The following is a 21,026-nucleotide window of genomic DNA, read 5'->3' as shown; positions in this document are numbered from 1 at the left end:
CCCTTTGGCATAGAATTTTAACTAACCCTTTGGGGTACAATAGGTGGCAGTCCAAAGCACGAGTTTTGATACAGGCATTCTGCGAAAATTGTGCAAGCCATTACAAAATATCCCAGAACAAAAAAAATGCATTTATTATTTGTGTAAAACAAAAATATTAAGAGCTTTATTACATTAAGACAAATTATGAAAATTCTCCATTGAATTCAATCGCAAACATGCGTGTTTCCTCCGCTCTCCATTTAATCCAAGCTGAACTTTTTTTGTTTCATCTGCTAAATAGGTTGTCTTCCCATCACCAGTTAAGTTTTCGACATGTACTCCAACAGCACTCCATTCGGAAATTTTCTTCTCGTGAGTTACCGGAAAAATGTTCACAAATTAAATATAATTTAGTTTGTATTAACAAATGTTTGGAAATGTTAACACGTATATCTCTTTTTGTAAAATGTATACCGCTGCCTGTAGAGATGTACAAACTGATTTATGTACATGTAGGGATCTCTAACAACTGCTAATAAAATGTAGCGAACGGAGTGCCTTTTTCACGACTCCGTTTGGACTGCATCCGGATGCTGTTAAATTATGAGGAATTGGATGTGATTCTTTGGATTGCATCCAAATGCAGTTAAAATGTGAGGACTGGAGTGCCTTTTTCACGACTCCGTTTGAACTGCATCAAAACATTCCGTGACAGAACTAGTCCGCATTGCACTACTTCCAATTTATTTTGCTGGGCGATTTCTTAACATACCATCACATTTATGGCAAAACTTATATACACTTTGGAACACTGGTTTTAGATTAGCAGTGCTCAATTGGGGTTCCACGTGCTGTCGGTGTGTGTCAATTTGCTCACTCACACAATTAGAAAAGATAACATTTGCTTTTGTTTTGAAAAATGTTATGTTGGGAAGCTACAAAAATGTTTGTGTTTTCAAAACAAACACAACCACAAAAAAATGTATGTATTGGTGTGCACAGGCCTATTTTAGATCCCACTTATTTACACCCTTCACTATAATGTGAAAGTGTATTACAAATTTGTTTTGACCAAAATGCATGTAACACTACGATATAGTAGTCCTAAACCCGCTTTTAGTATACCAATCTTCATATATCGACAAAATGAAACGATCAAGCTATGTGTGCCAGCTCGTCTGTCCAGTCCATCTGTCCATTAATATTTTAATCAAACTCCTCCAGGCAAAATTAAAGACTGAGGTCAGGTTCCGATAAGAATACAAACAAATTCAGTAACTCACACTGAAACTGAAGCACCTTCATTATGTTTTGCATTTATTTATTAAAGATAATGTTTTAAATGCTTAATATTTCTAAGTTTGATCGGTAAAGACTACATCCGTGAAACGTAGCATAATGGTTGAATGTGTGGGACTTCGGTGGATTCCTAATTTTTCAATGTACCTCTTAGGTCAAAACAGCTCAACTCGAAAAAGAATTAATTATAATATATTTTCTTTCAATAAGGACCTGTAACATGTATTGTATGGAATGCAGTCGCCTCTAATATGTGACAGATTTCTTGGACTCGATGTCTAATGAATAATACCCAAACTTTCTAACCAAAAATATTCCTGTCGAATAATAGTACCAAATTTGAGATATTATTAAAGTGGTTCATTTTGACTGTGTGTCCTTTATTAGATTCCGTTATGTAGCTTCCTATACAACAATGACAACCTTGAAAGAATGTTGTATTAATGTCAATGTCATGTCCCTCTGTCTATGAAATCAATTGTTTCTGTTGCTACTTTCGATGTAGGACTTAGCAAAATTAATATGGAACATGCATTACAAAATACCTTAGGAAAAACAACATATAAGCATATATGCTTCAAATATAGGAACAAGTTAAAAATGGTGCATGTTTTAGAAATTTTCAGTGGTATAGGGAATTATCCTCGGAGTTCGAGTCGTGAAAAAAACTTGCCTGGAGTCGGAGTCGAAGGACAAATAGCTCGACTCCGAAGCCCTGGTCCTATTTAAACTTGGAGTAATTTCAATTTGTTGCACGATTAGAGTTTGGGAATTCCCGACTTTTTTTCATTCCCGGGAAATCGGGAATAAACATTTCTCATTCCCGGGAACCCGGGAATTCCCGGGAGTATGGGAAATCGAATCCGTGGGGCATAGACTTGACAGAGAGTAAGCAAACATGAAGTACTTACTCCCTTTATGTGTAGTTGTGTCGTTAGTTATCTCTTTGGAACAATATTAAGGCTAAAATACAAAAGGGTCAAAAAGCAATAGCAAATGCGCCAAAATCTTGAAAGAACCAATAAATCATATACGGCATATGACAACTGTTTAAGAATATGTATCTATATGTATGCGATCAAAATCCAATTATTCCTGACTAATTTGCGGAGGTTATATAAAATATATGTTTCACACTACCATCCTAGTAAAGCTTCCTTGGTATCAAAGAGTGTTGTCCGATTATATTTTTAAAGTCAACGATATGGTATGTTGTTCTTATGGTTCGAAGAGCGTGTTAATCATAGAACAAATCCGTTTATAGCGAATATTTATACGGCTGACGTTTTGAGTACACGACTTCACAATTGCAACACGGTGGCACCAATGATTAGAGGTGTACTTATATGAACATCCATACCAAAGTTATTACTGGCTTCCAATCCTAATATACTCCATTTACTACTTATACATTATACAGTTTTTAATATTACATACAATAATTTTGGAGAATGAAACAATTCGAATAGATCACAGCATTTATATCTTAGCAAATTAATATCCTCCAAGAACGAATGGCTACAAAAAGTTCAGAATGCTATATTCTTTGCTGTAATCAACTAAAAATATAGAATTATGTGAGGTTCGAATTCCAGAGAAAAACGCCAATTATCGAGAGGACCAAAATGTATATATTTTACACGAATTACCGCGATTTTGACAATGGACCCGCAATTACGAAAAATCGGGGCACGAATTATCGCGACTCCACTATATTGCCAACATTAAATAACTATAAGGCAAACAAGTAAGAACGGCGTTAAGTTCGGCTGGGCCGAACTTGTTATACCCTCCACCACGAGTTGTACTGAAGTAAAATGGAACAATTAGTTTCCTTTCGTTTATGAAGAAGACAAATACCAATATTTCTGTAAGATAATGTGGCTAAAACCTAAATACAAAAAATCAAGAGGTATGCTTCCATGGGGGATATAGGATGACGTGGACTATACTATTAATTTTTTCTGGAATATTTTATAACCCCATTGAAGACTAAATAACAAATGTCAGTCATTTCGGCGCGATATTGATGTCACAACCTTCAGAATTACGAAAATCGGGAGGTACCATTCTATGGGGGCTATATGAAGGCGTGGACCTATACCGACAAAATTAGAAGGAAAAGTCAAATACCTCAACGAAGACTAAATATCAAATTTCAGCCACTTCAAAGGATTATTGTGGCTATAACCTTCAAAATACCGAAAATCGGGAGGTACCGTTCTTTGGGGGCTATATAAAGGCATGGACCGACAAATTTCATATGGACAGTTTTATACCCCAAATGAAGACTAAATACCAAATTTTAGCCATTTCAGAGGAATATTGAGGCCACAACCTTCAAAATACCGAAAATCGGGAGGTACCGTTCTATGGGGGCTCTATTAAGGCGTCGACCTGTACCGAAAAATTTCTGGGCGAAAGTCTTATACCACCAACGAAGATTAAATATCAAATTTCAGCCATTTCGGAGGAATATTAAAGCCACAACCTTCAAAATATTGCGAGCTGTATCTTGATTTCAACAGACGGGCGGACGGACATGGTTATATCGACATAGAATTTTACCCTAATCTATAATATATATACTTTATAGAATCCCCGATGAATATTTCGATGTGTTACAAACGGAATGACAAATTTAATTATACCCTCCATATTTGGTGGAGGGTATAAACATATACATGGATTATACATGAAAATACAAATACCCGTATTCCCGGGAATTTCAAAAAAATTTCCCGGGAAATCCCGTTCAAAAAATTTCGGAAATTCCCGGGAAATCCCGGGCCAGGAATTCCCGACCAGAAACTCTATGCACGATTCTTTAATATTTAACGATATAATTGTGGCAATTATCGAATAAGCCCTTGGAATTTCAAAGTGTTCTAAGACATTTGATGTGAAGAAACAACTTAGCAATAGAGGATGGCAGACGTCAATTTTTTCAAAAGGAAAGGATTTAAGTTTGATGGTTATGATGTTCACACATCTTTTACTCATGGTATAAGTACCGAAAAAATATTTCTGATCCGTTATTACACAAAAAAGTGGGCCTATGCTTCTGTGCTTTCCATGTCATGCGATATCTTCTAAATCAAAGCCTTTGATGTTGACAAAAAGCTTTCGTGGGAGGGATTTCTTTATTTTTTGGACCTGTAGATATCCACAGCCAACGAAACTTGGTGGAACCCATCGATATGCATTCACTTTCCTGAGATAAAATATCAATTTTTGGATTGGAAAGGTAGAAATTTGAGTTGTCTTTACCATATTTCCTCTGTTTCGGACTCATAAACCTATTAGATGTGACTTTTTTTGTAATTTTATTGTAGTATAGAAAATTTTGAATATAACTCAGTATAAAATTTTGACTTTATAAATTGTTTATACCCATTTCTTCATAAGAATATTTTTTGGAGCTCTAAGCATCGATTTTCATCAAATTCCAAGGCTCTAATACACATTTTTGTACAATATTTGTTGGCAATCAACACTCACGGCCTTTTTATATAATTATAAATAGTTTTTTGTAAAAGTTTACCACATCTGACAAAGGATTTGTGTAAATTAATTTTGAATTTTTTTTTTAAAAAACGAGTAAAAAGTGCCTTTATAACGCATACGTGAAACATGTTAGATATTGAAAATATCGGCTTCTATATACTTTACATGTCCAAAAAAATATAATTTACAATTACTCTCCTATCGTCAGATATAACGGTATTTGTAGGCAAATATTGGTTGGTTCTATTCAAATGAACCGGAGTTTATATGCTTAGCATAGTGCATATTCTTACCGGATCTATGTCTCGTACAAACATTACGATGTGCAAAGTATTGATCAAATCGGTTACTGCCTTCGTGAGTTATTATGCGTACCTTATTTAGCGAAAACTTTCAAACTTTTGTGGTGGATGTACCCGTAGGAGGGGGCCGATATGGCCCATCTCGGAACATGTTTTAATTTTGCGCAAAATATTACGGATGCCAAATCATGGACCGAATCGGTTTATCTGTTCGAGAGTTATCGTACGTTCCATACACTACACATGGTGCCATATCGGATTTTTACAGATTTCGGAAGTATGGACTTGTCCCTGAAAAAACTTGTACCTTCGTAAAGGGGGCGGCGAATACATGTTGACAAAATATTACGAAAGCTAAATTTGGTCCAAATCGGTTAATCCGTTCGAGAGTTATCGTGCGTTCCATCCAGCCAGCCAGACAGACGGACAGATAAGGAAGAAGTTAAGCCAAATGTTTAAATACACCGATTAAAACATTTGCATTCAATTTTATCGTTAATAATAGTTTACTACAAAAACAACTACACAACAACTAGTTTTCAATATATTCAGATCCAAAGAAATTACATTTCCATTAATATGAAGATTTATTTTGGACACTGATTATTTCCTTCACGCCAAACAAATAAGAGCAAAAGAAAAATCATAAAACACTCTTTGAGTTGGTAGAACAACAGGCGGTTGCAAACAAAGAGATTGAAGCCAAAACAATTTGCCCAACACACAAATACACGCACATTTCTCTTAAATACAAGACATCAATGATGCCAAACAAACATTCTCTTCGACCAGAAAAAGTCATCTTCGTTAAAACGGATGTCCATGAATGATTCGACCAAAGCAATATGCTTCTGTGCCTGTGTGTGTATGACTTACTGTGTGTGCATGTTTGGCCCCTGTTGGTGTGATAAGCCAATTCATTGTGACAATGTTCTAATTGAATTTGTTTAGCTGTTGCATATCGGAATTCCTGCTGATTAGCGCCACGTCCGTTGTTTGCTTTTTTTGAGAATGCCGGCTTTTGCTATTCAACGATGCAAACGAACGTGTCACAGAGCACAAAGCAGCACACAACACACCGAGCAGCAATAAAAATACAAACGAACGAACGTACCAACGAACAAGTAGGCACATCACTGTGTACAACGGAACGTCACGAAACATGTGATGGGAAAATGTTAATGTCTTATTTTTGACAATAAAAGACAGTGTTAGGTGGGTGGATGGGTGTGTGATTGTTTGGTTGCTTGGATGTTGAGGTGGAAGCAAACTGAACAGGTGTATTACAATGCTCACTCTTTGTTTTGGTGTTAACAGCTAAAAAACGGCGCACACCCACTCTCCTACACTCATTACATAGAAAATTGTCACACTTGTGGAGTGGAAATTTAATGGTTAAATTTGTTCAAGGTGTTAATTGTTGTTTGACACAAACAGCTTCGAAAGCCGGCAACCACAAAAACTAATTTATGGAAAATCGATGAAATAATTATTTACGATTTGTTTGAGGCAAAAAAAAAAATTTAAAATCAAGCACAAAAATCACAATTTAGTATAAATAACACCACATAGGGTGACGTAGGGGATGGAAGATACCAAGGAACGCTCCTCACCCGTTTTAACATGGCAAATTCCATGATTTATCTTGGTCCCTCTTTCATCTCAAGTGGACACTGACCTCCCCATGGTGTCACCTGGGGAACTGCCTTTAACACCCGTTAAAGGTAGTGAGCTAACATGTGCCGCGCGTTCACCCATGAGAACTTTAAAAACTTGGGTTTGGGCGTCGGGTTAGTAACCCTCCCCTAGAAAAAACAGCCTACTATGAAAAAACGAAAGAAAAGAAAAACAAACCCCTCTAAAGTTGACGAACCCCGCAAACGTTTTAAGGACCATGATCTGCGAATCTGCACCTGGAATGTTCGCACTCTTTATAGAGAAGGTGCAGTCTTCGCATTGGCAGACGTTCTTGAAAAGTACAAGGCCGATATTAATTTAATTTTCCTGCTTGGCTTATTTCTTCACTAGGCCGCTTATTTCTTGGTATCACACATCGAAGCGTAAAATTCATGTGCGCTATAAACAAAATTATTTCAATATATCAAAAAAACTAAATTTTTTAATATGAATTGTTCGTAAATAATTAGTACCGAATATAAAAATTACAGCCAAATTCTATTTTTCATATTGAACACGTGTTTATTTAAAATTGAATGTCGAAACGAAATGTCAAAAATGAAGCCAGGCGAAGAATTCAAAAGTTCAACAATTTTCAACTTTGTGGATTGAAGCCTTGCTTCGTTGTGGTCTGTCCTATTGAAAACATTACAATTTCACTTTTGCGCTTTGAAGCTAGGCGGAAAAAATAAGCAACAAAAATCCATTGTGTTCTCACCTTTACTGCCATACAGGAAATACGATGGATTGGGAAAGGCGTCACAACAACACCTAAAGGTGACGCACTGTATTATAGCTGCCATGACGTAAAGCATGAGTTTGGTTGCGGATTCGTAGTTAGTCGGAGGCTAAAACATCTGGTATCAAGCTTCACCCCAGTGAATGAAAGACTTGCTGCAATTCGAATAAAATCTCAATTCTTCAACATCAGCTTTATTTGCGCTCATGCTCCCACTGAAGAAAAGTGCGAACAGACCAAAGATATGTTTTACGAGCGCTTAGAAGAAACATATGACCGTTGCCCTGTCCATGACATTAAAATCATTCTAGGCGATTTTAATGCCAAAATTGGAAAGGAGAATATCTTTGGCCCAACAGTCGGGAAATTCAGTCTCCACAGTGAAACATCTGACAATGGTATGAGGCTAATAGACTCTGCAGCTGCAAAAAAACATGGTAGTTAGCAGTACCAGATTTAATCATCTCGATATTCATAAGGGCACCTGGCTGTCTCCAGATCAACGAACAAGTAATCAAATTGATCATGTTTGGAAAGATGGAAGACATTCATCGAGCGTGTTGGATGTACGATCGTTCCGAGGCGCAAACATTGATTCGGACCACTACCTTGTTGCAGCAAAGGTACGCACCCGCTTAAACGTAGCAAACAAAGTACGAACAGACACAACACGAAAGTTAGACATTGGTAAGCTGCAATCACAGCAGATAGCCACAGCATATTCCACTCAACTAGCCCAATTGCTTAATCAAAGCACTCCTCATCCCGTTAACATATCAGCGCAATGGCAAAGCATTGCCCACTCCATGCTAACAGCCGCAAAATCCATTCTTGGATACCAGAGACCTCCACCAAGGAATCCATGGTATGATCAGGAGTGTCGTGCTGCCACCGAAGAGAAAAATGCGGCATATGGGCTACTTTACAATCCGTAGCAACGCGTAGCGCACTAGAGAGATACAGGGAGAAAAGGAGAGAGGAGAAACGTCTTTTCCGCAGGAAAGAGAGAGATGGAAAAGCGGGAGTGTGAAAAAATCGAGATGTACTGGAGCCAGAATGAAGTCCGAAATTTCTACCAAAGAGTCAAGCATCAAACTGATGGTTTTGGTACAGGCCCATCCTCCTGTAGAGACCAGCAAAGACAGCAATAAATCGGCTGAAGAATAATAAGGCAGCAGGAGCCGATGGCTTACCAGCCGAGCAGTTCAAAACCGGAGGCGACACGCTGATAAGCTGTATTCATCAGCTAGTTAGCACCATCTGGCAGGAAGAACGAGTACCCGACGATTGGAACCTGAGTATCCTGTGCCCCGTCCACAAGAAGGGAAATAAGACTGTATGCTCTAACTATAGGGGCATAAGTCTACTCCCTATTGCCTACAAGATGGTGTCAGGGATATTGGGCGAACGACTAAAGCCTATGGTCAACGAGATAATTGGACCATACCAATGCGGCTTTAGACCTGGCAAGTCCACAATTGACCATTGATATTTACCCTGCGGCAAATTCTGGAGAAGACCCAAGCGATGCAGATCGACACCTACCATATTTTTGTCGATTATAAAGCAGCCTTCGACAGCCCGCTGCGTTCAAATGTATTCCAGGCCATGTCTGAATTTGGTATCCCCGCAAAGCTCATCCGGCTTTGTAAAATGACTTTAACTGACACGAGGTCCTCAGTTAAAATAGGAAAGAACCTCTCCGAAGAGTTTGGTACCAAAATAGGTTTCAGACAAGGAGACAGCCTTTCGTGTGATCTCTTCAACATCCTGCTAGAAAAGGTTATACGAGAGGCAAACGTCAAAAGAAGTGGCACAATCTACACCAATAGTCACATGTTACTTGCTTATGCTGATGATATAGACATCATGGGCCGATCAGTAAAAGAAGTAACTGATACCTTTATAAAGGTCGAAGGAGAATCTTCTAAAGTGGGTCTGGCGGTAAACGGTGAGAAGACCAAGTTGATGGTGTCGACGCTCAATGCGTCCATTGAGCTCGGACCGACTGTGGAAGTTGGTTTCTATAATATTGAGGTAGTAAAAGACTTCGTCTACCTCGGCACCTCCGTAAACACAACAAACGACATCAGTTGTGAAATAAAAAGAAGAATTGTATTGGCCAACAGATGCTACTTTGGTTTAAGTAAGCAGTTTAAAAACAAAGCCACATCTCGTCAAACAAAAAAAAAACGCTCTACAAAACACTGATACTACCCGCGCTGATGTATGGCTCCGAAGCCTGGGTACTTGCGCAAGCAGACATGGCAGTGCTTGGTGTGTTTGAGAGAAAATTTCTTCGAAAGATCTACGGACCAATCTGCGTTGACGGTGAATCTCGACGTCGCATGAACCACGAGCTGTATCTGCTATACAACGACATCAATATTGTTAAACGTATCGAGATGCAGCGATTGCGTTGGCTAGGCCATATCATAAGAATGAGCGATGATGAACCCGCCAAAAAGGCGTATAAATACGGACCGCTTGGCGGTGCACGCAGAATTGGCAAGCCAAGGAATAGATGGCGCAAACAAGTGGATGATGAGATGAAAAGGGGCGGTATTCAAGAGTGCGAAGCAACAAATAGAGAGGAATGGAGATATTTTCTTAGTTCGGCCTATGGAACAAATGTTCTGTAATGGGCCAGCTAAGTAAGTAAGTATACAGTCGCTAATGTGTGCAATATTGGGGATTTTCCTCACACTATTTAATATTTGCGACTCCACCAGCAAAAATGCAGTGAAATTACGTCTCCACATTGTGTGGGTAGATATAGTATGTTTTTATTTAGGTACATATGACATTGATTGCTAGTGTAAACTACCTCTTACAAAACATTTTGATGCAAAATCAACATATTTTTGTATCATTATTGTCTTTCTTTCTTTTTTCAGAGGCTGAGGGTATATCTTCGTCAGAACAGGTGATTAATACTTTCTACCTTGATATGTCCTCCACCATAGTATGGAGGGTATACTAAGTTTGTTCTTCTGTTTGTAACACATCGAACTAATCATTTGCGACCCAGAATAAAATTCTAAGACGATCTAGCCATGTCTGTCTGTCCAACTGTTGTAATCACTCTAGCGTCCGCAATAATTGAGATAGAACGCTTAAATGTTGTAGTTGACTGTATTATTAAATTTTAGACGGTTTGGTATCTATGGATCAAAATCGGAAAAAGTACAAAAATCGAATATTTTCTAAAGTGTTTTGCTATTTTGACCTTTAAGAACCTTTCACAGATACTTCGTATGTTCCATAATGTTGTTTACTGATGTCTTTGCTAATAATAACATGATCACTCAAACAATACCAACTAACCGTAATCGGTGGTGTTGCCACAAGGCATACCATACAATTGTATACGTATGATCAACACATATTCGTTAAGTATACGCCATTATGATGTTTTGGTACAAAGATCAAATATCAACACCTCCAAATAATAGTATGCTAAGTCTAAAAAGTGAGTTTTGCAGGAGAAGCTCTCAAAGTTTGGAAATTTTTTTGAACTTCAGTACTATGCTATTTCAATATTTGTTTATAACTTCTGTTCAGATTGACCGATCATTACCAAAATTAGACAGAATTTAAGTTAAAGGACGTTCCACACTTCCAAATAATAGTTTGCTAATTCGGAAAAGCGAGTTTTGCAGGACAAGCTCTAAAAGTTTGGAAATTTCTGTGACCTTCAGTACTATGCTAAGTAAATATTTGTTAATAACTTCTGTTCGGATTGTCCAATCATTACCAAAATTTGACCGAATTTAAGTTAAAGGACGTTAAATATAAAAATGTAAAGAACTTAAAAACATGCTAAGTCGACTTAGCATACTATTATTTGGAGGCGTCGATATGTACTATTTTTGTTTTATGACACTATCCGTACTTATGTAAAGCTTTTGGGTATCTCAACCCTGTAATCTTTACTACAGGTGGTGCCGCACTATATTTAATCTGTCATTCAGCCTCGGCAAGAAAGATGAGAAGCCATTTCGTTGAACTAACATAAAATTTGGTATGAGAGAAATGTTTTTTTTTTTTTTTTGTTTTGCAAATAAAAGAACAATTTTGTTTAAAGTGTCTCAGGGGAATATTGCGCGATGTTACAAAAGGAATGACAAATTTAACCAAGTCCACACACACACAACTACAGTAAGCTCCCTAAAGTATGTTCCTATGTCTGACCCTAGTTTACATTGTAACACATTGTGATATTCGAATATCAATCACATACACACGCACATTTTTCGCTGGTCATGAGACCCCTTTTTCCTCTTTTTTTAATGTGTCACATTACTCAATTACTCATGGACGATCTGTGTAAACAAATGAGGGTGGGAGTCCTCAACAAACCCAGTCGCTGACCGCATTATTGCCTCAAATGGATTATTGTTATTGTTGTTAGCATTATTTATGATGAATTTGTGTCTTTCTGTGGATTTAGTTGTAAAAACGACGACGACGACGGCGATGATGATGATGAGGTTGACTCTGCTGCTAGTTCATGTAATTGATTAAATTGAATTTAAGTGGCAATGGAGATGTTTACAATGTGCCATTCATTCATTCACTTGTAGCCACATGTACCACAAACATACAACAACAAAAAACAAAAACAGAATTCTTATGCCGGCCATAGTGGTATCTAAATATGAATGCGTACAAGTGTTTTAAGGAAACTGCTGAATAATTTATTTGTGAGAAATGAATGAAATTTTCAGTTCCAAGAATTTTCTTCTTCTGGTGATATTTTCTTGAATAGAAATGATGTCAACTACCTACATAATGTATCTTTTCCAAAGGAGTAACCTTAAAAAGTTAATCAAATTGTAAATTGTAATAAACTACATGTTTCTGTGGCAATTACCTGTTATCATTCTCTCCAGGTGGGCTGTGTGAAATGGGGTTTTTGCCGTTGATCCGCTCAAGAGTTCAAGGACTTCTTCCTCATTGACATTGTCACTGTGGCGTCCTTTATTTCTATTTCCTGCCATTTTTGTTGTCCTGCTCCAAATGTGAATTTATGTGACGCCAACAAAGTAACACTTTTTCAATGCCAAACAAAAGCTGGTAGTTTTTTTATTTCAAATGAGCACATGTACACTCGTATGTTAAGTTGTGAGCTCTCCTGACATTCAGAAAACACCCGTTGTTATCAGCCAAAACGAACCACGTTCTTTCTTATTCATGAATGATTAACACACAATTAAGTTTGTTTTTATTTTGGTTTTCATGTTCCTTTTTAATTGTTATTTTTACAATTTGAAAGAGTGACGTTGTGTGACGTGTTCCTTTGCGGTGAATGTTTGAGTCGTTGTGGCTGTCGTTTAGTTGATTTTTCTTTTTTATACGCAATCACATTTGACCATGTGCTCTATATGTATGTATGTGTTTGTTATTTTGATTTGTGCACTGGGTCACTTTCAATACGTCTTTGTGATATGTTTACAAGTATTTTTAGCACGGGAATTGAAATTGATAACGATTTATTTTAATTGCGATTGGAATTCATGTGCGGTTCTCATATAAGGATGGTTTAACTGTATTATAAAAAAGTAAATTACATATTAACAATAATATTAATATTAGTTCTTAAGAACATGTCCGAAGAAACGAGGGCGCTCGATTTGTTTAGCTTATTGATATAGGTCAAATATCCTATCCAGATAGTAGGAAAAGTTTTCATAACCGAAATATTCAAAAACTGTGGTGTTCTTATCAGCTAATAAACCATCAAGCTTCTGTGTAAAGGGCGGGCATGTGTCCACTATCGTACCATCTTAATGTATCTGAAACGTTCTAAAACCTCTATATAAAATCAAGAGATAATGCCAAGAGTCTGAGGTTTTCGATTTAAGAACAATACGACTTCAGGGTACCGATGGTTTAAAACTATAACTTGATGTTTTTTTGATTGTCGAGGTATGATTTATCAGAAATGCCTGAAATGCCCAAAGACGTAACTCAAAAAAATCAAAACTGGTTTTATACCCTCAGCATTTAGCTAACGACGGTATATGAGTGAAAGTCAAAAAAAATTAATATTGCTGGATCCAAGGTTTGCACTATTACAGTACGCATAAAATATGATTATAGCTGGACCAACTGAAGTGTTCTTGAACAAAGTTGAAGGATGAACAAAAAGCTAGAATTTTAATTTTAAAGATGAATAAAAATCTTGAATTTTATTAAAACAAGTTGCAAACCATCAATTTTTTGAATTCTTTCTTAATTTCTGCGAATATTTACAATTTTTTTCTTAAAGTTTTGGGACCTCAGTAAACATGTAGTATGTAGGAAGCCATAAATTAACAATATTTCTCAATATAAATAAATAGCGTTTTAATAAGATTTTGTCTTATAAACAGAATTGAAGACGCTATAACTTTTGCGCGCAATAACCAAAACTAGAACAGATTTGAAATACCAAAAATCTTTCACGTAGCTTCAAAAATTTTTTTTAATTTTTTTTTTCAAATGGAATATTAAAAAAAAATTGACTTTTCCTCATATACACTTTCATACGAGCAAAATGTGCCTCATAGGAATAATGGTTTTAGAACCAAGTATGTTTGGACGAAATCCTTTTCAGACAATTTGGAGTCGATTTAGCAATGTCCGTCCGTCTGTGTGTTTGGCTGGCTGGGGCGCACGAAAACTCTCAAACGGATGAACTGATTTTGTCCAAAATTTGGCTTTCGTAATATTTTGTGCAAACTTAGTTTATGTTCGAAGATGAGCCATGTCGGTCCACTCCTTGGGTACTTCCCAACCAAAAGTAAAAACAAAGAAATCGGAAAAGTTGTACGCACGATAACTCTTGAAGGGAGTAACCGAATTGGTCCATACTTTGCACAAGGTGAAATTCCTATAAGACATATATGAGGTTCCAATATGGACTATATCCACTCCTTTGGGTACATCCCACGCTCTCGTATTCGCTGCCCCCATTATGACGATACACGTTTTTCGGGGTCAAGTCCATACTTCTTGAGAAAATAGACCGAGAGCTGTAAACAACCCCCATGGTACCATGTGTAGTGGTTGGAGCTCGGATCAACCAATTCGGTCGTGGCCTTCGTAATATGTTGTCCAAACTTAGTTTAAGTTCGAAGGTGGACCATATTGGTCCACTTTTTTGGCTACCTCTCCCAAAAAGTTCAAAATTTTTCGCTAAAATGGTGCGCACGATAACTCTCGAAGGCCTTTACCGAGTTGGCCCATAGATCAGGTTAAATCAGAGTTCGTCTCACACGAAATTTTGGGAATCTCTAATCATTTTTATTTTTCTTTGCAACAGGTTGTTCTCGGGCCTTACAGCGGTTCTTTTTTTAGGCAGGTCCATACTTCCTGAGAAAATGGCACGAAAGCTGCAAAAAGCCCCTACATCAGCCATGTGTAGTGGCTGGTTTGTAGAACAACATTCCAACAGAATACTGCATTGGTTCAAATTTGGATATCGTAATATTTCTGCGAATCATAGACAAGTTCGAAGATGGTTCTTATTGATCCACTTCTTCCAGTATCTCTCCCATAAAAGTTCAACATTTTTTGATAAAATGGTACGTGCGGCATATTTGTAATCAGCAATCGATTTGATCCAAACTTCGGATTTCATAATATCTTAGGTTACCTCCTCACAAAAGTTCTCAACTTTTCTTTAAGTGCAGTTTAAAGTCTTTACGAGTATTCTTTGGAAGTTTTTACCGAATGTACTCTTTGTGAGCAAGTGAGAGCAAGTCCAGGCTTGCTGACATAATGGTAGAAAAGCTCTAAATTATACGGTGACCAACTGAAATGACTGTAGGCGCACTTCCTAAGTGGACTACTTCGACTACAATCCTAGAGGTACTTCTCCGCAACAATTGAGCTTTAATACAAATCCATATTCGTCTGTCACGGTGCGCCTGAACTAACTAAGTACAATGTTCACAGATGAGAAAAATCAAAAAAAAAAAAACAAAAAAATCGTCTGAGGGATTTTTAAAAATATTCCACGATTTTTTGTATGAAAATGTTAATAAAATTTACTACAACTAGTAAGAAAGTATCAGTCAGCTGAGCCGACAGATATATACCCTCAGCCACGTACCCGAAGAAAAAAGTTAACACAATACATCTGTAGGTTTTTTAGCTGTTGGGAAAATTTTCCAGGATGGAAAGGGTCGCAAAAAACTACATGTTGCAACAAAATTCAGAATGATCCAAGACGTGTGCATTTTTTCCAAACTTTGGGTAGGGTGTACACGTAGGTGTGATCCGATGTAGTACATATTCGGACCTAATACAAGTCTCTAGGAAATAATTTTTTTCTTTATTAGTCTATGGATAGTCTATGAATAGTTATCGTGCGGACAATTTTTCCGAACATTTTTGAACTTTTGTGGGCGAGGTACCTGGAGGAGTGGACCGATATGGCCCATCTTCGATACCCAAAATTTGAACCAAATCGATTGATCCGTTCGAGAGTAATCGTGCGCACCAGCGAGCCAGACAGACGGACGAACATTGCTAGATCGATATCGTACAAACATACTTGGGGTCTAAAACCATTATTTCGATGAGGCACATTTTTGGTCGTATCAAAGTGTGTATATCCTTTCTAGCCTAAAGGCTGAGAGTATAAATATAAATAATTATGTGGGTCTGGCCAGACGCATGTGTTGCTAAGGTGACAAACAATATATGTGTCCAACGAAGGGTCAAATAAATCGCGGTCAAAGGTCACATTTTTATGGTTTTTTAAGTTTTTCAGTATTTTGATTGGAAACCGCAAGACCTATCGAAATGGGACTAATGAAATTGTTGTAGCAGTGAAAATTCACGGTGCTGTTGAAACAATTTTAAATGGAAGGTGCTTACACCTTGGAAGTTTTTGCGGATTCTGAAACTACAATGTTCATAGATAAGAAAAATCAAAAAACAAAAAAAATCGCCGGAGCGCTTTTTAAATAAATCGCGATTTAAGTTGACATTTTTAGGGGTTGTTTAGGTTTCCACGATTTTGCTTAGAAACCGCAAGTCCTATCAAAATGGTACTAAAGAAAATGTTGTAGCCATGAAAATTCTCTACAAGATTGACAATTATGGTATTATCGTCGGTTTTACCGTTTTTAAAATATAGAAGTTCAAATTGGGACAATTCAAATTCAATTCAATTCTGTATCGCCCCTTATAAAACAATGTCATGACTGCAAATTCCCACCTTAAACTTATATATCTAAAAAAATGGTACAACTTAGGATAAGTTACTTAAGACAGTCTTGTAGAGAATTTTCACAGCTTTAAGATTTTCTTAGGTCCCACATCGATAAGACTTACCGGTTTCAAGCAAAATCGCGAAACCCTAACAAAAAAACCTAAAAATGTAAACTGAGCTTCTTTATCTCCAAAATGGTACAAGCTGGCAACAAATGATAAAGGTCAATCCTCTAGAGAATTTTCACAGCTACAACATTTTCTTTAGCTCCATTTCGATTGGACTTGCGGTTTCCAAGCAAAATCGTGAAAACCTAAAAAAAAAACACCTAAAAATGTGAATTTTGACCGCGATTTATTTAAAAATCCCTATAGCGATTTTTTCTTGTTTTTGGATTTTTTTCATCTATGAACATTTCTGTTTCAGAATTCACAAAAACTTCCCCTGCGTAAGCGGTTTTCATCAAAAGTTAGTTAAGGCGCACCCTTCATGTCATTGTTTTATAAGGGGGCGATACAGTCAATGCATTGTCCCAATTTGAACTTCAATATCTGAAAAATGGTAAAACCTACGAAAATATCATAAAGGTCGATCTTGTACAGAATTTTCATAGCTACAATATTTTCTTTAGTCCCATGTTGATAGGACTTGCGGTTTCTAAGTAAAATCGTGGAAACCTAAACAACCCCTAAATATGTCAACTTAAATCGCGATTTATTTAAAAAGCGCTCCGGCGATTTTTTTTTGTTTTTTCTCATCTATGAACATTGTAGTTTCAGAATCCGCAAAAACTTCAAAGGTGTAAGCACCTTCCATTTAAAATTGTTTCAAGAGCACCGTGAATTCTCTAGAACATTTTCTTTAGTCTCATTTCGGTTGGGCTTGCGGCTCAAGCAATATCTTCAGAATCCTCAAATATTTGACGCACCAAACACGGCATTTCAGGTGAAGATATGTTCTTTATATGCATTTATAATTTCCTACTATATTTTTTTAACTTTCTGCTGGCGGGATTTTTAGGACCGAAATCCTATAACTCAGATAGTGATTCTTAAATTTTGGTAGGTCCACCACCATTTCACATTTCCTCCAAATGTATTTTGCAGATCAGATGTTTCTTCAAAATTTTTAATTGAATATACTTCGAATAACTGTTTGATGTAGTTTTTCTCATGTCTACATAATTTCTTTCAAACCTATCATAAAAATACTATTCCATCACTATTGTCAATCCACTTTAATAAACAAACTCATAAAAAACACTGCTGCACATCAAGCATTTACGAGAAATCAATTTTTAAAACAATCTGTTTGATCTTTAAGCCCTTCCAGCTATGATAAATCTCTGTCAGTTCGATGTATAAACGCTCTACATCTCAGCATTTCTCATTGGCATGATCATACTTTGAATAGGTTCTACATTGACCGATCAATGCACATTGACGGATTATTAGATCGGATTATTAGATCGAAGATAAATTGATTCGTCACGCTTCTTTTTGTTTTGATATTCTTCTCACTTTTTTAATTCTTCTTTTCAATGCTGTTGTCATTGCATTTGGAGGTATCTTTTCTCTAGGTGAATTTAATTGATTGCTTTCTGATCAGCGTTTCACTTGATTTAGTTTTCTTAATTTTTTTGTCATCGATTTGTGTTGTCAGTGCAACAATTTGTGCGATCGATCGCCACTGCCACCACCGATGCCCTAGAGCAAGTTGTATTAAATGCGAAACTTTGGTTTTTGTTTTTTTCTTCGTCCAACTTGCGGTCCACCAAAATATTGTTTTATTCTGTGTTCTATAGCGCGACGAGTGCTGTGCAGTGATATGGAACGTCCGTAACCGTTGTTTGAAGATTCGAGACTGAGCAGAAAAACTGTAGACCTTAACTGATATCGGTGTGTTGTGTTGCGATTTGCGATGTGTCCCCTCGTTTTTGTTTGTTTTTCTTTCAGTTTATTTATTTTTTTTTTTTTTTGCACATTTTCACTTGACTTGAAGCTTGAGAAATGAACGTCAACAAAGTAGCCGGCCGCATTCTAAGCTTCACCAGGCAATTTATTAAATGGCCCAAAACGCCTGTCCCATAGCTGTGAGTAAGTGTGTCCATGCTAGGCAAATGAGAACATTTTTTTTGTTCTGTTTTGCGTTTAGTTGGACAGCCTTTGAATTTGGTTTCTGTTACGATCAGAGTGCCATAGACGAGGTACGTACTCGTACGTACATATGCGCTTGTTTGTGTTTTTTTATTTGTGGGCATTGTTCCCAGAGTACGATCATATACAGCCGCATGGACGATAGGTGGATAGATGGTTGGATGGATAGCTGGCTGTGTATGACTATGTAAGCATGTATGTTTGTGCATAGATCCATTCATATGTCGCTAGTTTGTATGTGTGTGTCTCGGTACACATATTGGTCAGATCAGATCGTTCGCATTTCTGCTCGATTTCAATTAATGTGACAATAACACACATAAACGGCGATGCAAACGTCAACGACGATGACAGCAGCTAGCAACATCAGCAAATGTAAGTGCTAAGACAAAACAACTCCGACAACAACAACAATAAAGAATTATTCATAGCAATGTTTTGAGCAATTTTTAAGATCGCTATCGTTCAGGTTGATGTTGCAGTTAATAGTAGCTGTAGTACTGCTTGTTGTCCGACACTACTAAATAGTTACGAGGATATCGAAATTTTAATTTTTTACATAAACATGTACATATGCACATTAGGGTGGTTTTATCTCAATGGGAAAAATCGAAGTAGAATTTTTTTAAGATTAAGATTTTAAGATTGCTAAAGTTTGAGCACAGTTTGAATATTTTAATATGGCGCCTTCAAGTTTTGAAAAACTCGATATTTCTCAGGAAAGGCTAAAGCTATTCGCCCGTATTATACATCAAATTAAAGGCCATTCCGTTTTTAAAATTCTGTTCAATAACACAATACGTAAGCATTACTGAATTCGAGATAAAGAAGCCAATGGCACTATATTGAACAATCTTCTGCAGGAAGTCCAAATCGATTGGATAATATGACTAAGACCCTCGAAATAGGTAAAATCAGGGCGTTTTATGGGCGTTACTTCGAAACATGGACCTACTTAGGTAATGTAATCGAACTCAAAATACAAACATTTGGCGAAATTAGTTGGGTAAAATGTAAAAAATACTCGAAATCAGGATATATCCTACACCAAAAAGTGGACCGACATGACCAATTTTTTCAGTACTATATCAAATTTCAAAACTTTTTATTTAATTTTGCGAAATATATCTTTAAATAATGGGGACCCCTTTTTTTGGTTAATGCTATACACTGCACCCCGGTTAACTACCTCGTATAAAATTCCAAAAAAAATGAGGCAGTTATGCGGGAAAGGCAGTTATGAAAATCCCACATAGCTACCTCATATGGGTAGTTATAAAAATCTCATCTCAACCTTACAAGAAATGACAACAATTAGAACATAATCGTCAAAAACAAAGAGGGTGTATAGTAGAATAGTTCATTTTAAGTCTAAAAATATATACGTTATATTACACTGTGCAACACTGAAAATGCAAACAACTTCTAGTGGGCATTTTCTGAAAGTACATATTAAGACTACAAAATCCCTAGTTGGGTTTCGTGTTTTTAGATCGGGGTTGGATTTTATGGCCTCATCTATACCGGGCTAAAACGACCCTATACCGGGCTAAAACGTGCATTATCTCAAAAACTAATAAGAATTTTGCTTTGCGGTCTTCAGCAATATTGTTGTCCTAAAGTAGTAGAACTTATTTGTCTGACATACGTACTACGAAAAACGGCATATAGCGCATCAAAATTGATAAAATATAGGAAAGATTACATAATTTCTGGAATTATGGTCAGTAACTGCCAAACTATTGAGAGTTGAACCAAGTAGCCTTTCGCAAAAACTTTCCAAATAATGTCCTTAGCAATTTTTCAGAACATTCTGAAACTGTAAAACAATTATTTTATGTTGTTTAGGCGGTACTTCATATCATACTTTCTACAAAACATATTTCAAACTACGTTCACACAGGCTGTTTATTCTCATATTTGAAATTTCAATGTATTGTTGATATATTTATCAAATTGTCGTTGAATAATATGATACAAAAAAACGCGATAGAGGAATTTTACAACAATGATATGTTCCGAAGAGTTGTGTATTACTTTCCAGTGAATATTTTTCCCAATTTTCGATTGCTTGAGTGGAGTATTCCCCCATTGGCTCAACTTCATTTATTACCCTCTATTACAGAGAGTAATGTTTTTCAAAACGAACTGACAGT

The 21,026-nt window shown here is 36.7% G+C and overlaps 1 protein-coding gene across 3 annotated transcripts in view; it reads right to left on the bottom strand.

The window, feature by feature from the left end:
* The window catches only part of LOC141389082 (organic cation transporter protein), an 83,631-nt gene extending 65,005 nt beyond the window's left edge, over nucleotides 1-18,626 (bottom strand). The window contains exons 1-2 of one of the 3 annotated variants that reach the window (XM_073960140.1): nucleotides 18,119-18,626; nucleotides 12,383-13,055 (exon numbers count right to left, since the gene is read on the bottom strand). In XM_073960140.1, coding sequence (XP_073816241.1) covers nucleotides 12,383-12,509 — 127 coding nt within the window. In that variant the 5' untranslated portion in view covers nucleotides 12,510-13,055; nucleotides 18,119-18,626. The remainder of the gene's footprint in view (nucleotides 1-12,382; nucleotides 13,056-18,118) is intronic. The other 2 variants (XM_073960133.1, XM_073960159.1) reach the window with 2 other exon arrangements.
* Between the last annotated feature and the right edge of the window lie 2,400 nt (nucleotides 18,627-21,026).

The sequence above is a fragment of the Musca autumnalis genome, unplaced genomic scaffold, assembly GCF_047663935.1.
Source record: "Musca autumnalis isolate F117 unplaced genomic scaffold, ASM4766393v1 scaffold_1, whole genome shotgun sequence".
NCBI classification, from domain to species: domain Eukaryota; kingdom Metazoa; phylum Arthropoda; class Insecta; order Diptera; family Muscidae; genus Musca; species Musca autumnalis.
Note: the sequence above shows the minus strand (reverse complement) of the source record. Positions and strands in the feature narration are given on the sequence as shown.